The sequence below is a fragment of the Natrix helvetica genome (assembly GCF_964273705.1).
Source record: "Natrix helvetica genome assembly, chromosome: 2".
Classification (NCBI taxonomy): domain Eukaryota; kingdom Metazoa; phylum Chordata; class Lepidosauria; order Squamata; family Natricidae; genus Natrix; species Natrix helvetica.
The window spans coordinates 256,372,239-256,394,977 of record NC_138552.1 but is presented as its reverse complement, the minus strand read 5'-3'; the positions used below and the strand labels follow the sequence as shown (position 1 = coordinate 256,394,977).

The 22,739-nt window shown below is 38.3% G+C and overlaps 1 protein-coding gene across 2 annotated transcripts in view; it reads right to left on the bottom strand.

Annotated features, from left to right (window-relative positions):
- PPP1R21 (protein phosphatase 1 regulatory subunit 21) overlaps positions 1-22,708 on the bottom strand; it is a 30,795-nt gene extending 8,087 nt beyond the window's left edge. Inside the window, exons 1-19 of one of the 2 annotated variants that reach the window (XM_081944285.1) lie at positions 22,499-22,708; positions 21,236-21,304; positions 20,203-20,343; positions 19,931-20,032; positions 18,460-18,624; positions 17,961-18,019; positions 15,474-15,568; positions 15,141-15,193; positions 13,825-13,974; positions 12,685-12,786; positions 12,510-12,598; positions 10,891-11,027; positions 10,136-10,228; positions 9,531-9,658; positions 8,218-8,370; positions 6,886-6,978; positions 4,649-4,897; positions 3,701-3,736; positions 3,053-3,169 (exon numbers count right to left, since the gene is read on the bottom strand). In XM_081944285.1, the coding sequence (XP_081800411.1) occupies positions 3,053-3,169; positions 3,701-3,736; positions 4,649-4,897; positions 6,886-6,978; positions 8,218-8,370; positions 9,531-9,658; positions 10,136-10,228; positions 10,891-11,027; positions 12,510-12,598; positions 12,685-12,786; positions 13,825-13,974; positions 15,141-15,193; positions 15,474-15,568; positions 17,961-18,019; positions 18,460-18,624; positions 19,931-20,032; positions 20,203-20,343; positions 21,236-21,304; positions 22,499-22,558 (2,091 nt within the window). In that variant the 5' untranslated portion in view covers positions 22,559-22,708. Of the gene's footprint in view, positions 1-3,052; positions 3,170-3,700; positions 3,737-4,648; positions 4,898-6,885; positions 6,979-8,217; positions 8,371-9,530; positions 9,659-10,135; positions 10,229-10,890; positions 11,028-12,509; positions 12,599-12,684; positions 12,787-13,824; positions 13,975-15,140; positions 15,194-15,473; positions 15,569-17,960; positions 18,020-18,459; positions 18,625-19,930; positions 20,033-20,202; positions 20,344-21,235; positions 21,305-22,079; positions 22,157-22,498 lie in introns of those variants that run through there. The other variant, XM_081944286.1, reaches the window with a different exon arrangement.
- Positions 22,709-22,739: the final 31 nt, after the last annotated feature.

Genomic DNA, 22,739 nt, shown 5'->3' with positions numbered 1-22,739 from the left:
AGAAGCAGCCATGAGGTGACCACGCTCACGAGCAGCCACCCGGCAAACCCCCTCTCCAGCCAGACAAAGGGCCATTCACTGACCTAGGGGTATCCCTAAGGCACCAAGCCACATGGTGCTCTGCCCGCCCCCCAGCTCCCACGGCTTGGCACATTAGGGATACCCCCTAAGTCAATGCATGGAGTTCTGCCCAGCTGGAGAGGGGGGTTGCGCGAGCGCCTGTTCCGCCCTCAGCAAGCATGCCTTCCAGCCTCACCATGCCCTGGCCCAGCTCTCCCTGCAGAGCGCCACCGCCACGCTCCAAGCATAACTTCTTCTCTGGCTTCCAAACTCCAAAATTCGGCTGCCGAGTCTTCCTGCAGCAGCCGCTCTAGGAGTGCGCTCTATGGTTGTGGGCTGGCTGCTGGAAGACTCTGTCCAGAAGACTCTCTGTCCGGCAGCCGGCCCACAACCATAGAGCACACTCCTAGAGCAGCCGCTGCTGGATGACTCGGCAGCCAAGTTTTGGAGTTTGGAAGCTGGAGAAGAAGTTATGCTCGGAGCGCGGTGGTGGCAGCAACCTGGCCGGGCAGAGTTCCATGCACTGACCTAAGGGATATCCCTAATGTGCCAAGCAGTGGGAGCTGGGGAGTGGGCCGAGCGCCACGTGGCTTGGGGTCTTAGGGATACCCCCTAGGTCAGTGAATGGTGCTCTGCCCATCTGGAGAGGGGGTTTGCCGGGCGGCTGCTCGTACGTGTGGTCACCTCATGGCTATTTCGCCCCTGAGGCTGTGCCTGGCTCTTCGGGAGCCTGCTTGCAAGTGAGCAGCTGCCCGGCAACCTCAAAACAATAAGCCCTCCCCCTATAATAAGCCCAAGACCATATTTCGTGGGGCAAAAGAAAATAAGACCCTGTCTTATTTTCGGGGAAACACGGCAATTACCGTATTTTTCGCCCTATAAGACGCACTTTTTTACTCCAAAAAAGAGGGTAAAAATCTGAGTGCGTCTTGTAAGCCGAATGTAGCCACCTGGGTCATCTAAAAATGGGGCAGGCAAAGCGGGCGTTGCAGAGATCGTGATGGCTGGAAAGGAGAGAGGTTTCGCTTTCAGAGCTCCCGCTCGGCTGGGAGGGCTTAGGCGGGGGCAGCGGCTCCTCACATTGCTGGGGAGTGAAGTTGTTATGGCCATTGTCTCCCCTGAGCTCCCCCCCCCTGAATCTCTGAGGCACCTTACGCTTGCAGGAGGAGGAGGGTGAGCTCCGAGTATACCAAAGCCTCTGAGTAACTGGGAAAGAAAGCCGCGCTTGGAACCTGCCGAAAACTGCCGCCCAAAAAGCACGCCTTTCTTTCCCAGTTACTCAGAGGCTTTGGTTTAAGGAGGCGCTGCTTTAAGGCTCCTGAGAATCCAGAGAGATTGTAGGTGGGGGGAGGAAGGCAAGGGAAGAGGAACGATCTCCTTTTTACAAAAGCTTTTCTCAGAACGCTGGATTGGGAAGTTAAAAACCTAGAAAGGGACACGATCAAGCTTGATTCAAAGGCTTTGCTTCCTGAGAATCCGGAGAGATTGGGGGTGGGGGGGTGGGGGAGGAAGGGAAGGGAAGAGGAACGATCTCCTTTTTACAAAAGCTTTTCTCAGAACGCTGGATTGGGAAATTAAAAACCTAGAAAGGGACACGATCAAGCTTGATTCAAAGGCTTTGCTTCCTGAGAATCCGGAGAGATTGGGGGTGGGGGGGTGGGGGAGGAAGGGAAGAGGAACGATCTCCTTTTTACAATCTCCTTTCCAGCAGCATTCACTCAAACCAGATGCATATGAGGGGGTTAGAGACCACCAGATGAAATATTGGGTTAGAGAGCACCAGATGAGATATGAGGGGGTATGAGACCACTAGATTCACTGTTTACTGACTTTACTAACTGTTAATGAGAGTAAAGATAGTTCTTAATATGTTACATGGTTGACATAAAATTGTTCTTAAACTGCTGTTAACTTTATACAGTTGATATAAAATATTTTACTACAGTATTTGGTTCAGAATCTTTTTTTTTCTAGATTTTCCTCCTTTAAAATTGGCTGCGTCCTATATTCTGGAGCGTCTTATAGGGCGAAAAATACGGTACTCATCTGCCTCATCATTTTGACAATGCAAAACCTTTCCTTTATCCCCGTTACTGGTTTTCTAGCTATTCCTAATTGCATAAGCTTCCTGACTTCAAAATGGGAGTCATCTACAACATTCAGTTTAAGGAGTATAATAGCCACTATATAATAGCCAACAGGCAGAAGACTAGCAGAGTGAAGACCAACTAGCAATCAGAAGACATGATGAAAACTTCTTATTTTCTTTCTGCCCTAGGAGAGAAATATCTGCTGCTACTTAGGATTGAATTCTGAATCCTCCGAGTAGGAAGGGAGTGTCTTCACCACTTGGCCACCACATCACTCATATTAACACCAAGATTAACACTAGACCAAAATCAAGTAAACAAACCCCAATCTAGGAATTATCAGCATAGAAAGAAGCATGGTAAGCAACAGCTAATCAAGGAACTACAAAGAAAGAACACTCTCACCAATGCTGACAGGGCAAGCCATTGGTATAATCCCACTCCCTTCTAACACTGATGATGTTAGCTAGTTTGCTAATGAAACACCCTGAAGAAAACCCCAAAGCTCAGAGAGCACCAAGGACCCCATCGTGTTTTCACCTTGTAAGAACTTCATAGCCCAATACATTTCTTTATATGACTCTACAGCTCCATTCTTTCAAACATCTAAAACATTTTCTTTTACTTGTTTTTGCTGCTGTTTATAGTTGGAACGCCCTTATAGCAACTTCCTTTTTTATGTCCTGAAAATCCATCTTTTCTAGGTAATCTTTTACTTGTCATCCTTGTTCTAATATTTCTTTATAGCTAAAGCAAATTATAGCACAATCACATCTTATTCTCCTTCTTACCAGAAATAAATGGCAAGGAATTAGCCAATGAAAAGACCTCTATAAGAAACAGAACATTTATTATAACACTAAAGTCTGATTTTCAGAGTAAGCAACTTATTGCTCATTTACCTCCGCATGAAAATGTACAGACTTGCTATCAGCAAGCTGCAGCTGAGATGTAAGCTCTATTATTCTTGCCATATAGTGGTTCTTTATCAAATCTTCCCTGGTATCAGCTTCTGGAATCTTCCAAGCAAATATGTGGAAAAAAATGTAAATGTTTGTTCAAGTATGAAAAACATCACAAATCAAACATGTCTTCCATTGCATTAGGTGCCCGTGAAAACCATAATTCAAACAAACAAATTGTGGAGTTGAAAAAGTCCAAACGAAATTATGAAGCGATGGCAACAGCTCATTTATGAGGAATGTTTTTCTGGGCTAAAAAAGGCAAGATTGAATGAGAAGAGCACTCACTGAGATTTATAAAATATGCAATATACAGAAAGCAGAGCCTCAAATTAACTGACTGGTGAAAGGAAAACAAAACATTTCTTCACATTGCACATAGTTAAAATATGGAATTTAATTTATCGTATCTTTAAAGTTAAATAACAATAGAAGCTAAAAGAAATGGTTGCAGAAATAGTATTAATAAAACTAGAGCAACAAAAATAACTGCCATTCAACTATATTGAACTGTTTTCATAATCATAATGGCTCAAATAATTTGCATTATTTGATATTCTAAATATAACATAAATATTAATGCTGTACCTCTTCATCTCCAGTTTTCACTGTTAACATTCCAATCTTTAAAAGAAATCAGGACAAGGTTAATTCAAAGTAGTAATTTATTGTTTTAAAATCATTTATATACAGTAGAATTTACTTTTTCTTACTTCAGTAGAATCTTAACTAGAATATGTTCTAAATTTTAAAAGTGCAACTGTGCTTTCATCCATTTCAAAGGATATATTGGTTATACAATATGCCTAATTCCGTCCCACTAGAATCAATGGGGCTCAATGAGGTTATAAAACATTACAACCCAAGATACATGAATTGTTTTCCTTAATACTGTGCGTTAAAAACATTACATCAGAATTGCAAATGTATTATCACCAACAAATGCTAAAAAAAAAGAAACTCTGAAGCACTAATTGACATAAAGCATCAGGTTACCAAGTGTCTAATATATACAATTAAATAATCTCCTGTTATTTATCACAGAGATTTTAAGCCGCATAAAATTTGCTTACGGTAAAAATGGATTAGCAGTAACAAAATCCAAACTGATGATAGAGCATTGTACTTCTATCAGAAAAATATTGGCACACTACCATACTACCCACTGGGATATTTACATTTGTTAGCTATTGTCCCATTGTGCTCTTCCTTCTCTTCTGGTCTTCAACATTCTTCAGATTGTGCACCCAAACTCTTCAGAAGTACAAACATGCCTAATCTAATTCAGGAACTGCTCTTTACTAAAAACAACCATCTTCAACAATCTTGCTACCTATTCCATTTCAGTTGCCAAACATTTTCCACTGCCAATCCAATTCTCCCCCTGGACTTTTGACTGATCCTCTTTAAAATATCATTGTGGCATCCAAATGCTAATTTCCCCAAAGTGCTAATTAATAAATCCATTGTTTCATGATAAACATCCATGAAAAAAATATGATATTTCACCACCTCAGTGGCATGTAATACACTTACCAAACTTGTACTTTGAACTGGCTCTCTCAGTGTTTTTTCTGCATGATCATCCTTCTCTTGTTCCACTGCATTTAACACAAAGGAATTTTCTGTGGTTGCTTCAATCAGCTGGTTGCCTATAGAAGTTCTGGCCTTTTCAGATACTTTTTTATTCTCTTTCTCTAGCTTAATTTTAGCCAACTGGGCCTCCAGCATCCAATGCTCTTTTTCTTGTTCCAATTTTGCAATTTTTTCCAAACTCTGCTGGACCTGGGAATAAGGAAAATTATCACCATGAAGCAAACTGATGCCTATTTGAGCTACGGTGGTGGTGGTGGGGATCTGCAGTGGACAGTTTGAAAAATAATTCACATGGAACTGTAAATTGCAAGAGGAGGTTGGAGGAACAGAAGATACCAACAATGTGCTGTCAGGTGGTCTGTGCATTTCCAAGTGGTATGCACTGAGAAGTAGCTAGCAATCATAACCTCAAGATTAAAGAACAAGGCTTTGATTCCAAGTAGTGTGTGCCTTTCTATTCCCTCCTTAAAAGGGAAGGGTATAGAAAACATTTTAGATAAATCATAGCCAGTCATTGACAAGACAGCCAGATTTTTATGAAGCTGTAATGTTCCCTTAATTTTAAAATGTAAGCATAAGATAGTAACAAGTTGCACAGCTGTGTACGCAAGCCACAGCAATTCAACGGCAGAAGAAACAGATGCTTGTAATAGCTGATTAGATAACATTTTATAAATCACAACCAAAAAGACATTATTTGTTTTAAAAACCTTGAACAGTATGATTTAATTAAGATACAAGTACATTAGCGTGATCTCTTTCCCCAACTCTAACAAGTTTTGGTTAATGGATTGTTCACTCTAGATAATGTTTTGCAGCTGGGAAAAAGAGAGTGTGAAGTTATTCTCCAAAAGCCGCAACAGGAAGTACATTTTGGACTGTACATTCCCATCTGTTTACTAATTTCCTTTTTTAAATCAATCCTTCTGATTACTGCAAACTGAATTATACTTGAAAACTAGAGCAGGATTTCATAAATAATGTTAAGTCTTTTAACTGCTGTTTACAAGTGAACCCAACACTTTTACTTTGAAACGAATTTAACAGGCAATTTATGTACCTCATATACATAATAGTGCTATGATCTACTAGTACACATTCATACTACGGCCTGATTTCAGCTACCCAAATACCCCAAATAAGGTATTAGATAAATCAAATACAAACAGTAAAAACAAATTTTTTTCATTGAAGTACCGTATTTCCATTTGCTGAGCTCTGGGCCAGTGGTGGGTTCCACAGCTGGTATGTTGCGCACGGGGCCAGGTGTCCTAGACGGGCATGTGCACTGTGCACACATGCGCACGCCACCACCCTGTGACACCGATGCTCGGCAGAGGTTGCACGGGCGCCACACGCTATGTGCGCATGCACAGTGGGTTGGTCACATTGTAAACAGCCATGGAACGTGGGCAGGTGGGTGGGCCAAACGAGCCACCGTACCGGTATAATGGCCGCTTCTCCCAGCTACTACCGGTACGGCCATACTGGATCATACCGCCCGGAACCCACCACTGCTCTGGGCATAGGGGGATGGCAGAGAAGGAGAATCAGTCTATATTCACATCTATGTATCTATCTATCTATCTATCATCTATCTATCTATCTATCTATCTATCTATCTATCTATCTATCTATCATCTATCTATCTATCTATCTATCTATCATCTATCTATCATCTATCTATCATCTATCTATCTATCTATCTATCTATCTAATCTATCTAATCTATTCTTCCATCCAATTTATTTGCTGCCGATCTTGTGGTTTGGGCGATTCTGATGGTTTATATCAGCTTCAATGGCATAGCTATGTTTTTAAGGCCTTTCTTGAAGTCTCTCTCTCTCTTACATTTTATACAGATAGGGTAATGTACAACAGCAGATAAGCAAAGTGCAGGTCTAAGTATTATAAAACAGTGTTACTGGGCTTTTGCAGAGAAAACTAGTTTGGGGAGGAAAAGGTTATAAAACAACCTGTTTGCTATTCTGCATTTGGATTGAATTTATACTGCAGGAAAAGTTCAGAAACCAAGTTTCACTCTCCCTTTATTATGGATGTCTGCATTTAGATATCTAATAGCACATGTGATAAATGAAGATGTCTCCCCAGTGCAATTCCCAAATATGGGTGCATATACTGTATTTTGAAGGGGCTGCATATCAGATCACAAGTACCTGCTGTGCGAGGCCTTCTCTGCTCTCGGTGGAACTCAGAAGAATCCTGCGATTGGCCAAAGCCTCTTCATAAGGCACTGAATCAGGACAAGTCTGGAATTAAAAAAAATACATTTTAGTGAACCAGGCTAGGCAAGAATATCTTGTGTTTTCATCATTCTTTCCCCTAGTTAACAAAAAAGACATTCCAGATGGTTTCCCATCCTCTAGGGCAGAGGTCTGTGCTATTATTCTTAGCATCCCACAGGGGAACTTGGCAAAAATGGCAAACCTTCCTTGTGCTTCTCCTCTATATAAAATCGCACCTCAGCGCAATGAATTAAATCAGGGGTGTTATTCTGAAAGAAATTGTATTAAACTACACACGGTACAAAGATAGCAAAGACTGCAGGAAATGTTGGGAGCAGGGGGGAGATTATGGTTGTATGGGGGAAAACATGCAATGACAGCTGGCCAAGGTGATAAAAGTCACAGATGAGAAATGTTTTTTTTCCAGCTCCTTGCTACTAACAAACACAAATGAGAGTGTTACTTTTGCCAGTTTTCTCCATCCAGCTAAACGCAAAACATAAAAACACCGTTCATTAAATTAGTATTTATAGCAAGTGAGACTTCATGTCCCTTGTAGCACTTCATAAGACAAAAACACATGAGAATTCAAGTAGAAATATTTTTAATCAACCCATTTTATCTTCTCTGTGAATGTACTATAACCAATTCAAACTAACAGGCTGAGGAGATACATGATTAGGGGTCTGAATCCTTCCTGGTGCTTATATATTTTGCATGTGTGAAAATTTCTCTTTCCATCAATCTCCCCTGTGATATGTTATTTCTGTTTTCCTTATCCTTTTTATCATGATCTTCATATTGTAAACCCATGGGGCGGGACAGTCTTGTTTTAAGCAGCTGAGAATCTTTTCAGCTGAAATAGTAGACTATGAACAAAGACATTTTTTAAAAAAAACTTTTTAAATAAAAAAATTGAATATCTGTTTAAGTATCCAGCATTTTATACTCTAATAACAGATATAAATTTACCAATTATAAATTTAAGCATAATCCTGAATTCCTTTCAGTTTCCCTCACAGGCTAACAGCAGGAAGCCTATTACAACTCTCACGCTCATCCATCAATTTTCAGCCTCTGCAATCTCTGAAGCGGCTTCAAACTAGCTAATACACCACTGTGTAACAAAAATGGTTCCATCTCTAACAAAGAACCTCTTCATAAGAGGAAAATATTTCAGTCCCACATGAAAGGACTTTTTGAGCCCACCCAAGGAATCCAAGTTGCTGTTGGTGTATCTATTGTATGTGAACAAGCACAAACCTTCTTCAGAAGTTTTATGTAGGCAGCTGCTTTCTTCTTATACTGAAGCATGCACTCAGCTGAGAGGGGGTTGATAAATGCCATTCCTCCTTTAGGTCCATAACTCAATGATAGAGTGAAACTATTTAAATTATTGCAGAAGAATGAAGCAATCTAGACATACCAAAAAAAAAAGGATGATATATACTGGTCTGCTTTGGATACAAAATTAAACCACAGTTTAATCTAAGTGAAATAAATAATCAGATGATAGCTTGTCAATTCAAAAAAGATGATGGTGACCAGTCACAAAACATCCAAATCCCAGAAGGCCAATAGATGAGATGGCCATTGTCTCCTTTAAGATAACGTTGCATGGACACACAAAAACAGCACTGGGTTACCTACCAATCATTTTTTATCTTTAAACTCTATAGGGCCTTGAACTTTCTGTGAAATATGTTAACGGTAAAGGTTCTCCTCGCACATATGTGCTAGTCATTCCCGACTCTAGGGGGTGGTGCTCATCTCCGTTTCAAAGTTGAAGAGCCAGCACTGTCTGAAGACATCTTTGTGGTCATGGGACCGGCATGACTAAATAGCGAGGGCGCACAGAACGCTGTTACCTTCCCACCAAAGGTGGTCCCTATTTTTCTACTTGCATTTTTACATGCTTTTGAAGTGCTAAGTTGGCAGAAACAAGTAATGGGAGCTCACTCTGTTACGCGGTGCTAGGGATTCAAACCGCCAAACTGCTGACCTTTCTGATCGACAAGCTCAGCATCTTAGCCACTGAGCCAACTTGTCCCTATTGTGAAATATGTTAGAGGTTGACATTTTGCAACATCAGCATCCCATTTAATTAAAAAAACAAAACTAGTAATAACAATAGGGGGGTTAGGGTTAGGTAAATGTGTAGAAGTTCCAGTCTAGATATATTGAACTTATATTCTACCTGGCTTTTTTTTAAGGATTTACTACATGAATAGTATTTCTCAAAAAATTAGCCCTAGTCACAATACAATATTGTGTTCTAAATATATCTCCAAGATGATGGATACACCTCTTTTTTAACTTGTTTTTTTCCCTTGGTGCCTTCAAGTTAGTGCCAACTCCTGGTTACACTACAGGTGAAGTTACTGCAGTTTTCTTGGCGAGATTTTGGAAGTGGGTTAACATTACCTGCTTCTTAGAGTTCAGAGGAAGTGACTGGCCCATGGTCACCCAGCCGTTTTTGGGCCTAAGGTGAGACTACAACTCTAGGTCTAAACTGAAGCTTTCACCACCACTGGCTCTCCAAATAAGTCACTGCTTGAGTTGAAAACAAACTTTACCTTGCTTGTTACATTAGTTAATGCCACCAGAGAGGATAAGATACAATCATTGGTAGTGATGAGTTTCTGAGTGGCTATAGGGAGCTCATGTTCCAAGGTAGCTTTTTGACTAAAGTGCTTGGAAATGTCTAAAATCAAAAGAAATTAGTATGTATCGGTTATGCACATAAGTCACAGCACCGTTACCTATAAGATTTATATTCCATCTCAATAGAGTTCACATGGAGATTTTCCTTCATTGTATTCCCACAAAAATCCCGTCAACACTCATGATTGAAAGTGAAATGGAAATCTTCAAACTCTCAATCTTAACTGTTACATCACATGAGGCCTCCTTTCCTTTGAACCTCTCATTCTAATCCAATTTGAAAATCTTGCTATTTCTTTTACTTTTTTCTACCCAAGAGTATTTTTATAAGAAAATACATCTTACTTCCTGCTCACCATTATGGAGACCAGTAGTTCCCATATGTTGCTGCTCAGTAATCAATTTTGTTTTGTTTTTTTAAACAGGCTTTCTTGCCAGAAAAAAAGCTTCTAATGTAATTGCTTCCCTCAAGTTCTTGAATCAAGGTGAACTACATAGCAAGTTCAAATGGTCTCACCTTTCATAACTTCATGAAATCCATTAAGAGCTGAAGCAATGCATGTAAACACAGAGTTGAAGTTCGTTCGAACCAGGTGATCTGCTTTTGTGCCTAGATTGTATAAACAGCAATATATTGAAATTTGGTGACAAATACAATATTTAAAAAAGCATGAAATGGGAAGAGAAACACAGAATAGTATTGAGTAAACAAATCAAACATCTCTTTTGAAATAAACCACAGACCTAACTTGGTTAAACTGTGTAATCAATGAGCCCAAAAGGCAGCAACATCCAATTATAGGTTTTTTCTGCTTATTTATTACATTTGTACCAAGTTTAAATTTCTTCTTTTAAGCAGAATTAAGATGGCACAGAAAAACCATCTGAAAAATATGTGGAATTATATTATAAAATATTCAAATGAATTGCAGTTTTTTAATTGTCTAATAATTGTCAGCACACAATTAAATCACTACCATGCAGATTAGCAATTTAAACAAAATTAGAATCACCCATCTGAGTGAGAATCCAAATTAGCGAAGTTTTAGATCAATCTTACTTTAAATAATTCAAATCATTTCATGGGATTGATTTCAATTATTTTCCATCTATTACGTGAGTTATTACAGTGTAAGATACAAATGTTGTATAGGCCAACTTCTTTCGGTCAATTAAGAGAATGAATTCAGAATCTGTCTTCTTTCTTGAAGAAGTCACATTTCATACATCACACTGAATCCTGAATTGTTGTTGCCCAAAGCCCACACTTACTGGGTAAGGCTAGAAGACTAATGTATGTATGCAGCTTCTCAAAGATTGCCGTCAGCTTCTTCATATCATTTTGCAGGTTCATATTCATGGCTCTTAATGCAGCTGTGCAAAGAGAAGATTCACACTCTTCTTCCAAACTAGGAACATATGAATTTATGTTTTTGAGAGTGAGTATTATGATGGTGCTTTGATACTTTTTAAAAAAAAGTAGAAAAAAAAGAACATAAGAAGAGCCTGCTGGGTCAGGCTATAAAACCAATCTAGTCCTGCATTCTGCATTACACGGTGACAATTGCATAGATCTGGACAGCATAAAGCCTGAAAGAGTAATAACTCCTTTCCACTATCACTTTCCAACTAAGCATGCTTCTCCTGAGTAAACAATCTTCAAAATCAGTAGTCATTGAAAGCTTGATCCTCCATCAACTTTTTCAGCCTTCATTCAAAGCCACTCATATTGTCTGCCATTATCAGAAGTCTAAGCAGCAATTTCGATTCGATATTTAAAAATAATTTAATCCCATTATTATTTTCATAAATAACTCAAGGTGGCAAAGATATCTAATACGCCTTCCTCTTCCAGTTAATTTATCATTAAATCTATGACTAATCATGATTAATTATAAATAAATGATTTAATTATGTGTGATGTGAAAATGTATTACCTACTTGAGCCCTGAATCTTTCTGTTTTAGGTTCAATTAATAACTAAAAATGCTACATTGTCTAAGCCATGAATGATTTTATACAATTCTATCTTTCTTGTCTCCCCTTTCCCACTTTCATTTAAGATAAAGAGTTTTTATAGTCTTTCTTCGTACTCCAGCCTCCTCCTAATAATTTTGGTGCCTCCTCTGTACAGATTTTTAGTTCAATAATATTGTTTTCAAGATGTGGTGGTAGCAACTGTACACAATACTAAAAAGATAGTTCCATCACAGATTGCAAAAGAATAGTAATCAAAGGTAATGGCTAAACATAACTGTTTCTTACGAATTCCAAACATGGAATTTGCCTTCTTTCTTTTTTTAAATAGCAACTGTACAATGTGCAGGAGTTAAGAAAAGAATTCAAGGTGGGCTGCACTTAGATCTCTTGCAAGTGCACAGGGACTTGTGACATTTTGGGTTCAGCCTGGTCATCTCCTATAAATCCAAATCATTGATGTCAATGCATCTGAAATGCACCAGTCCAAAGAAAGCAAGAGTGCATTAGGGTGCACGATGGCTCCCAATTGCTCATTATTGCAGCCTTCACCAACCTGACAGTCTCCAAATGGAACTATGACTATCAGAATTCCCAACCAGTAGAGATACCATTACATCTGGAGAAAACAAGTTAATGCATTTCTTTTTTTAAAATCCAATTTGACATTATAAAGCAACTTTGACGGGGCATGCTCTGACACATTAGATTTTGATGGGTATTCAAGCATCACATTTCCTTCTTAATCTTCCTTATGACCATTGACATCACTGTAAAGAGGAAGCGCAATCAAGTTTGCTTGTTTCCTCTTGCCCTTCTCCCGAACTGGTGGAAAAAAGATCTGAAAAGGGGCTTGTTTTCTATGTATCTGTTTTATCTAAATTGCTTTGGGGGGGAAAAAATTCTGATAGTACCTTTTCAACTGATAAGGAAGAATCTTCCTGAGAAAGTAGACATAAGATGTTAAGTAGTCAGAAAAAGTTTTTAATTCCGTAGTTGTTTCCTTGCAAGGAAAAAAAAAGAAGTTTTAGATATTTAGTACCAAGAAGCTTTAAACAAGCAGGTATAGCAACAAAATAACAATATTACCAGCACTGTGATGGTGTCTTCTGTGATGCTCTCAAACAAGCGCAGAATTCCTTCCTCCAGTGGGCGAATGTAGGATGCATTTTCATGAAGGTACTGTGAGAACTGAATGCAATGAGATCTATTAGCTGGCACTATTGCAACATCTTAGTTATATTAACCTTCAAGGGTTAAGGTACATCACTGAGAAAGATTTTGCAGTTGATTTTGTACTGCCACTTGGAACAGGGAGAAAGGAGAAGAAAACGAACTTTTAAAGGTATGTGAACAGCTAACCTGCTCAGAAGCAATTTAAAAATTGAAGTTATTTATACAACAGAGATATTTTAGAAAAGACTTATGTTGAAAGAAAATAATTACAGTCCTTTAAATATTTCAGAGACTCATTGTGGCCAAATGGTTTAATGGTTCACAGATGAATTTCGTCAAACTACTGAAGGACAGAGTTTAATTTTTCATCAATTACACAGTTTCAATAATTCCTAACCACAAATAAACAACTTGCTCTACACACAATACCCTTTCCTGATACAGAAAAAAAAGCTTTGCATAGTTTGATCACTGTTTCATCAAATTCAACATTGTTTCTAGTCGAAGGGTATTCGGAAGGCACTTTTCTTTCCCTTTTTATAAATTTTTATTAAGTTCCCTTTTAAATAACACTTTTCTAAATGAAGCAAGCTCCAAATGATTCAGTAAGAAAGTAAAAACAACAACATCTGGAATATTAATAAATGTCCTTTTCTGGACCTCTAGTCACTTTCTGGGTAGTCACATCCTTAAGTGAGCATCTTTTAGCATTCCATCAGCAACAGTATCCTCAGTTATCACCCACCAAATTGATTATTTTAGGGCAAATACTTCCCAGGGTTATATTTATTTTTAACTCAAAAGGCCAATAAACTGTGTCAAGGGCCTGTTGCAGTAAATTTAAAACAAAATAATAACAGAGTATGCATATTTAAAACTACAAGTGCAGGGAAAACTCAGAAATAAAATTCAAAAAACAGAAGCCCTAAATCAAAAAAATCCTATACCAAAATATAGTTCTACTGTGCTTGTCAAGCTATAGAAAGCTTAGAAATAGCATGTTATTATCTGTTCATTATATTTAATGGTATAAAATTCCCCTAATAATCTTACCTTCTGATTTAATGGTGAAATAGTATCTGTGGCCGAATCAATGGGGAAAATCTGAATTCGCTGCTCAGTGTAGGTGTGGAAATTAAGGAGAGCTGTCACTAAATCCTGGATAAAGGTCAGAGCTTGACCAGCAAGATCACGAAGTTTCAACTGTAAAATATAGAAAACCAAGATACAACTTTATAAGAGCTTTTATCAACAGTGCTCCCAACTGAAAAATAGAAATGCCAGGATAATATTTAAAAGACCAGATATGCAAAAGCTCAGCAGCATTGAAAATTGGAATGTCAAATTAGACATAGAGTTAAATGTAAGAGGCACACAAACAAAAAGTAGATCATACTCTGTTTCTCCGAAAACAAGACCTCCCCGGATAACAAGTTTAATCGGGCTTTTGAGCACATGCGCTAAAATAAGCCCTCCCCCTAAAATAAGCCCTCTCCCAAAATATTGCAACGCAGCAGCAGTCATCAGGTGACCACACCCGCTGCCTCCTGCACCTAAAAAATAATAAGACTTCCCCGAAAATAAGGCCAAATGTTTATTTCGGGGATCAAAAGAAAATAAGACCCTGTCTTATTTTTCGGGAAACACGGTATAAGTAACTTTGCTCTTCCACCCTTCCCTAGCATCTCTTCTGAAGATACTTTCCATGTTAGAGTAGATTGTGTTACATAAGATTTCACTGGAGTTGTTCCCAAATGAGGTGGAATGGGAGATGACACAAGAACTTTGCCATTGATTTGAGATGATAGTCCTACAACACTACACTCAATATCGTATCTGCAAGATACAGTATTTATTTATTCTTCAGTTAAATACAGCATCTAGCTAACCTTGATCTCGAAAATATAAGTAGCATGGACTTGATTAATACTTTGTTAAGAGATCATGAGAAAAACCCAGAGATGTAGGGTAGACTGGAAAGTTGAAAAAACATAACAGACAAGAGTAATGCAAATAGACATATCAATGTGCTCACCAGAAATTGAGTTCAGCTCAAGAACTTTCTATCTTTTCATGAAAATAGATCAATCCCATAAACTGCAGTTCAAAATGGGGAAACAAATTCTGGCATTAAGTCCTCCTGCCCTGCAGCTGTCTTGCTTCACTTCACTTCTCATTTAAAAGGAATCAAGCAGAGTTTCCGGTCTCTCTTCTTTTAAAAAAAACATTTCTACTGTACTAGATATTACTCAGAATCTGAAATCATTTAAACATACTTAATGGAGAATCTACATCACATAGGCAGTGATTCACAAATGCCAAAGAAATGCACATTTCTTAATTTAAGCATCCTTAATTGTATTACTCACTTGCCTGCGTCGATTATGTAATGGCACATTCAGAGCATTATACTGGCTAGATCCTACAAAATAATCAATTCACAGTATTAGATCAAGTATATTTCCTCTGACCACCTTTTTTTTAAAAAAAATTGTTAGTTCATAAATCATTCAAGAGTGGATAGTATCTTTACAACCTGTACCAGTAACCACATTTAAAACTGAAAGTAAAATAAATATATAAATATGTGTAATTAAGCATTTATTAAATTGGAATAAGGAAACAATCTCAGCTTTTCAATTTTCTACGATTTTTTCCCCTTTATTCAACTGCAAATGCAATCAATTCAATTCAATACCTACTTGTATCATTGAAAGGTACTTTTTCACTTATAATTTGTAAAGACTCATCCAATCTGCTACCCAGGTCTCTATGAAGATGCTGTAGCTGCTGCTGGCTAGGAGACAAAAATAGAACAACATCAACGTTTTATTCTTTGTTCATTTTCTTAAAAGGTTGATAAACAAAACAAAAAAAGTATACTCCCAATATTACAATTCATTAAGAAAACAAAACGTTTTATTAACATAGTTCTAATTAGTACTATGCTATTAGTACGTCATGGCCCCATGGAGCCCAGTTTGGAGGAGGAGGAAGAGGGGGAGTTGGAACCAAGACTGGCCAACAGGGATGGCACATTTCCCATGGCATGTTTGGAGAAACCAGGGGCTGAGGATCATGCTGTCCCAGGCACCTCTGGCATTGGGAAAGGTAGTTGACCAGACGGAGAGAATCGACTGCTGCCAGGCAGTGGTGCTGATAGGTAGCAGATCCCCCCTGATGAAGGCTACTCAGGAGAAGACTGCCCCACAGGGAACACCTGGAGTGGATTGACTTGAGGGGAAGCCATGGGGAGTTAGTCTTTGCCAATTGATTGTTTTGGCTTAGACTCCCCCTGCCCCACTGTTCTGATTTTCCTTGAGAACTGCCTTCTGCCTTCTGCCTTTTGTCTTGTCCTCGCCTTTGTTCTAGGATTGCTTTTTGTCCTTTGCTTTGCCTTGAGAACTGCCTTTTGCCCTGTGCCTTGACTTTGTCCTGAGGACTGCCATTTGTAGTGTGCCTTGACTTTGCCTTGTAGACTAGCTTAGCCGGGTGGTCTGGACTTGGAACCCTGGACCTTGCCCTGTAAGAGTGCTTCTACTCTATGGACTTTCTTTGTAATATACGGACTGTTGTTTGGGGGACTGAGGGGGACTGCCTTTCAGGTCGCGTGGGGAAGAGCCTTACCGGCCATTCGAGGACTGTTTGTTAGAACACTTACTGAGAGCAATAAAGGACTTTCTAGAGGTCTGCCTTGCTTTGACCGCCTAGGTCATAACGTACCGTATTTTCCGGAGTATAAGACGCACCAAGGTTTTGAAGGGGGAATTTTTTTAAAAAAAAATATTTTTTGCATTCTGCAAACCTCCCAAAAATGGCCCATTTTTCACGAAAATGGGCCTGGGTTTTTTTTTTTAAAAAGGGCATGAATAGCCCTTAGGCGGCTTGTAGAATGTTCCGGGGGGGGGCAACAATGAGCAAAAGACGGCCCGTTTTTCATCAAAAAAGGGCATTAGGAAGCTTATAGAGTGCTCCTACGGCTGGGGGGCAAATTTGAGCAAAAAATGGCCCATTTTTTTGCTCATTTCTGCCTTCCCCAGCCCCCAGGAGCTCTTTGAAAGCCTCCTATAAACTATGCATTTTGGTGAAGGGGCGGGATTTCAGGAGGCAAAAAACCCCTGTATTCAGTGTATAAGACGCACCCAGATTTTCAGCCTCTTTATTGAGGAAAAAAGGCGCGTCTTATTCTCCAAAAAAATATGGTAGTATGACATTATCGATACAGGTCATCCTCGATTTACAACAGTTCATTTAATGACTGTTCAAAGTTACAACAGCCCTGAAAAAAGTGACTTATGATCGTTTGTCACACTTTCAACCACTGTAACATCTCCTTGGTCTCATGATCAGATGCTTAGCAACTGACTCATAGTTATGATGGTTAGTGTCCCATGGTCATGTGATCACCTTTTGCAGTCTTCTGACAAGCAAAGTCAATGGGGAAACCAGTTTCATTTAATAATGGTGTTACCAACTTAACTGCAGTGATTCACTTAACGACTGTGGCCAGAAAGATTGCAATATGGGGCAAAACTCATTTAACTCTCTCACTTAGCAACCTAAATTTTGGGCTCAACTGTGGTTATAAGTTGAGGATTACCTGTATTAGCAGTGCAACAATACTTGCAGTGCAACAGTACAGTTCCACAATACAAATATTCGCATCTCCCTAGCAATTATATATTCAAGTACATTACAGCAGTACTTTTCAGTCACTGTATATTACTGTAAAAATAATGCAAGACCTTAAATCGGAGTGACTTTTGACCAATTTAACGGTTTGTTTTGTTTTGTTTTTAAATATTACAGCCTGATCTAAATTACAATGACAAAAAAGATTCAACAGTAACTTGAGCACTCACCTGAAAGCAAAAAGCAGGATTTTATCTATCACTAGCTCATATGCTAGTATATTATTTTTACATACTCTGATTTGGCAGTAGATTTTTGATGTGCTTCATGAAGTCAATGATCACCCACCCCAAAAATCTTACAGGACTAAAAGGTAGTAACAGTAAAAGGTATATATACAAAGTTTTAAAACTAACCCCTATATGTAATTAGGTATGCATTTAAGTTTAATGCTGGTGCTTGATGATGAAGGTGATAATAAAAAGTACTCATTTAATTAAAAACAACTTTCTCTAAGTAGACATTAATAGTATTTAATCTTAATATCAAAAGCATACCACTCTTCTGTTCGACCTCTGCAGTCCTTGGCTTCCTTCTCTAGGCTTTGAGATTTGATCTAAAAGAAAAGGCAGAAGAAAGATCAGAACTAGCAGTATATATTTGCACAATCAATTCTATTCCAAGATCAGAAATTAGCATTAAAGAGCACTGTATACTAAAAAAAATCTAAACTATCAACAAATATATATTTTTAGGAAACTATACAACTGAAAATGTTATAGAATGAGAAAAAGAAGGAACAAAAAAGCTGTATGCAAGGATCATCATCATCTTTTAACCACCCTATAATCCTTTGCGTGGTGGAGTCTGGGCAAATGAATGGAGCAAGCAGAGTGTTTAATGGCCGGATGCCCTTTCTGTCGCCAAAGCTGTATGCAAGGATACAAGGTTCATTCTAGTCTCATCTTAAATTTAAAACATACAATTCTAAAACTGCCACTAATTGAATCAAAAGAGCAGAGTTCTACAACAGGGAAGTTACAGCTTTAAACTTACTTCTAACTTGGCTTTATCATTTTGCAGCTTTTCTATTGTATCCATATACTTCCTAGTAAGGCCATCCACCACAGCTTGATGCTGTGCAGTCTCCATCTCTAAAAATTCAAGTCTGCTTCTCAGCTCATCTTCTAAGCGCTTATGTTGCTCATCTGCCTCAAAGAACTGAAATGAGAAGGGCAGAAAAGTTATCACACATATTAAACTCCATCAATAGCTGCCAAGATAGGCAAATTGCATAATAATAAATGTTGGAAATGCCATGAAACAGAAGGAATAGTTTAGTATATATGGTACATATTTTTTTAAACTCTTTAAAGTATTGGAAAGAAATATGCAGCATCATTCAGAGAAATTTAGAAATCAAATCTGAAATGAAACCACAATTGTTCTTACTAGGCATAATTCCAAAACATGTTAAGAGAAATGGTAATTTGCCTATTTATCTCATAAATTACCGGCATGTGTTTCTAAGATGCCCTGCTACTTATACAGGTAGTTCTCAGTTAACCAGAACAACTGGGTCCAGAACTTCCATTGCTAAGTAACACGGTTGTAAAGTGCAACATCATGTGACCATGCTGCTTAGAAACAGCAGTTCTGGCACTTCTGGTTGGCGTTGTTAAACAAATACTGCAACATTATTAAGCCCAATGGCATGTGGGCACCATCTGCAGCCTCCTGTCGGTATTCCCATTGATTTTGCTTGTCAGAAGCCAACAGTGAAGGTTGCTGCTAATGATGATCATGTACCCATTAGATGCTGTAATATTGGAATTGTAAGCTAGTTACAGATTGTGATCATGTGACTATGACCATCATAACTGCAAGCCATTTTGCCAGGCACCCAAATCACAATCTCATGACTGCAGGGACACTGAAACGATTGAAACATCAAGGACTGGTCATAAGTACCATTCATTCAGCGCCTTCATAACTAGAATAGGTTGCTGAGCAAATGGTTGTTAAGTGAAAATCACTGTACTGACACAAGCCAACTCATTTCACAGCATGGTTGTAGAATTGAATCATTTTTGCCTAAGCTGTCCTGATGTTGTATTCACTTTCATGTTCTAGCTGCTTTATTTTAAGAATGGAGAAACACTTAACTCACAAGCCTAATCAAGCTTTCAAGACCATTTGTCCAGCTTATGAGTTAAAGTTTTTATTTATTTAATTTATACACAGCCCATCTTGCTGACATGTAACTCAATTGAGATCCTTTTTTTTTCATTCAAATCCATTTATTTCAGAAAGATGACCCCCAGATGTATTTGTTGGGCCTGGAAAAAATATTTCTGTCAGCTTATTAAAATCAACAAGAAGATAAACTTGCAATAACATTACTCAGACCAAGTGAGAGTGACTGGGAAGGGATACAACTTTTTTACTCAACAGTGCCCCACTCTTTCCTTACTAATTTCTGTCAAGAATGTAATGTTTGGATGGTGCATTAAACAGAGCTACCTACCTGAATATGTAACCTCTCATTTTCTTCTATCTTTTTTTGAAGATCTTCACCAAAGACGTTTTTCTGTTCTTGACTCAACTGAGATACAGAGTCACCACTTTTCTAATCAAAACAAAATATGCTTGTTTGCTGAAGGCACTTTTCATATCATTATTTCCATGGATTTTTACAATAAAATAATTAGTTAGCTAAGAATTCTAATATGGGAGAATTCTTAACTATTTACATTACTACATTTATGGAATATGCTAGAAAACCTGCTTACTACCTACCTTGTTCTTCTTGCCTTTATTTAATGCAAGTTCTTCTTGAAGGAGCTCTACCCTCTTGGCCAACTGCTGATTTCGAAAAGTCAAACTATCCATTTCCTGTTGTAGCTTCCTGAGTGATTGGTCTTTCATTTTCATTTGTTCCTGTATTAAGATAAAATGTTTCATCACACTGAGTTCTAGCATGGATTGATTTTAACAATTCCTTGTCATATCCAATGTCTTCAAAACACCATAGAGAATCATGGTGTTTTATCTAAGATTACTAAAGCTAGTTAAGTGATGTATTCATCATTTCTGTATGGAAGTAAAGTATCAAAATAATGTTTATTTGATAGATATAAAATATATTTATTGCATTGACATGTTGCTTTTCTTTTTTAAAAGCTCAATGTAAATTATATGGGTGTATCTGTCTAATGTCTCCATAACAATAATTCTATGAGGCAGATTGGAATAAAAGATCTTGACTGGCCAAAGGTTATTCTGTAAACTTTTCCATCAAATATGGATGTGAATCTGGGACTTCTTGTTTAAGGCTAATACTACACTACACTGACACTTTTACTATTGATACTTTGGTGGGAGTTTTAAAAAACAGACTTTCAATAGGTTCCATGTATCAATTCAAAACAAGCTTAAGATCAACAAATGAAAATGATGCTTCCATATGGAAATTTAAGAGAAGATTGTTTTGACTGTTGTCAATTCTGTGATAGACCTTCAAAAAATCAAAATATGATTTTTGTCCATCCCAAAGTGAATGACAGTTAGCAATTCTCCCACATGGATTAGCTTTCACTATAAACCCAATTCTGCCACAAGCAGTCAAGAGGTCTTAACAAAAGAAGTGGTGACAGATTTCACAAAGATTAAACTAAAACGCTCTGTGATACTATTTATTTTTAAGATGAAAGAATATTTCACACATTACACATCAGCTAACTCAGAATCATAATAGACTAGTAGACAATGACAGCCCTATTGAGAAATGTTATTTTTAATTAAATTATTATTCAGTATTTTTAAGCTATACCTTTAGAGCTGCTGAGTTTGCCTGCTCATCCATTACACCCTTTTTCAATACTTGATTTTGAGCTCGAAGCTGCAAACACAGAGAGAAATTATTAACTCAGTTATGAAGCAATGTGGTCTTTGATATCCTTTAGGAAAATATTAAGCACTTTTAGCAAAATACAGATACCCAAGAAAGAAAGAAATATTCCAAAACAAATTTAAGCTTTGGAAACTTCAATTAACAATATGTTTCACAGCCAAGGTGAAACAGCACTTCTGCACAAACATAATTTGGGCCCATAAACCTGTATACCTATAGCTAAAAAATATTTGAAAATTATCTATATAATTGAACAGCATTGGTCCAAAGAAGGTCTCAGTAAACAAGCAGTGTTGAAGTAAAAGGATTCCAACCAGAGTTCTTGAAATATAACCCAAAGTGCAATGCTTAATCAATGAGCATGTGCATTCTTTTAATATTATTTATTACATTTATAGCTCACCTTTATTTTTTTACAACTTAAGGTGGTTAAAGTATAAAGCTCTTACCTTCTATTCCCCCCCCCCCGAAAAAAAATCACCATATGAGGTAGGTTGGGCTGAGAGAGACTGGCACAGAATCACCAACCAGTTTTCCAGAGAGGACCAGAACTTACAGTTTCACCAACCTCTGGTCCAGTACCTTAATCACTACACCAAGTGAAGTCACAATATAAGAGACTGGATAAAAATCCTAATTTTAAAAAATCACATATTAACATTTTATATCAGTGTTGTGCCCTCAATAAAATGCTACATTTGTCATTTTAACCCAAGCTAGTTGTTGACTCTTTTTTACAATACAGTATTAACGCTCTTCAAACCTTTCTTTCCCAATTCCTATCATGTGAACAGGTTATTTATACAATCCCAGCCTTCCCTAAACGGGAATGAAGGTGGGATGATGGAGCGGAGGACAGGAAGGCTGAATCAGATAAAAGGAAATCCTCAGGCTAGAATCTTTCACACCAGTTGCTCCCTCAATTGATTTAAACATCAGGGCGTTGAATGCATGCAAACGAATCGGGTAAAGAGCTGCGTTTCCTTTCTCCATTGAAACAAGAGACAGAGGAGACAAAAGATATGCCGGCTCAACATTTCAAACAGAAGGAGAATGGCACCAAGTCTTTCTTGATACCTAGAAACGATAGGAAGGGACACATTATGGGGGGCTGAAACCACTGGAGGCGAGCCGGCACTTTTCAGGGTCTCGGTACTTAGAGAAGTTAGCACGTGCCAGTACCTTGGAATATTCCTGCGCTAGTTTCTGGTACTTCCCTTGCAGCTCGGTAGCTGCCGCCATGACTGCCCCTGTGTACGAGAAGCCGCTATCCGGAAAGCGCCCCTTCGCCTGCTCCAACCATTGTGGCAGACGTACTTCCGGGTGTGGGCGGAGCGAACGTCAAGCATCGCCCATCTCGACCCCGCCTAGCGCAGCTCGGCTGTCCACCATCTTGAGCAGCTCTTCGCTCAGGAACCGATCT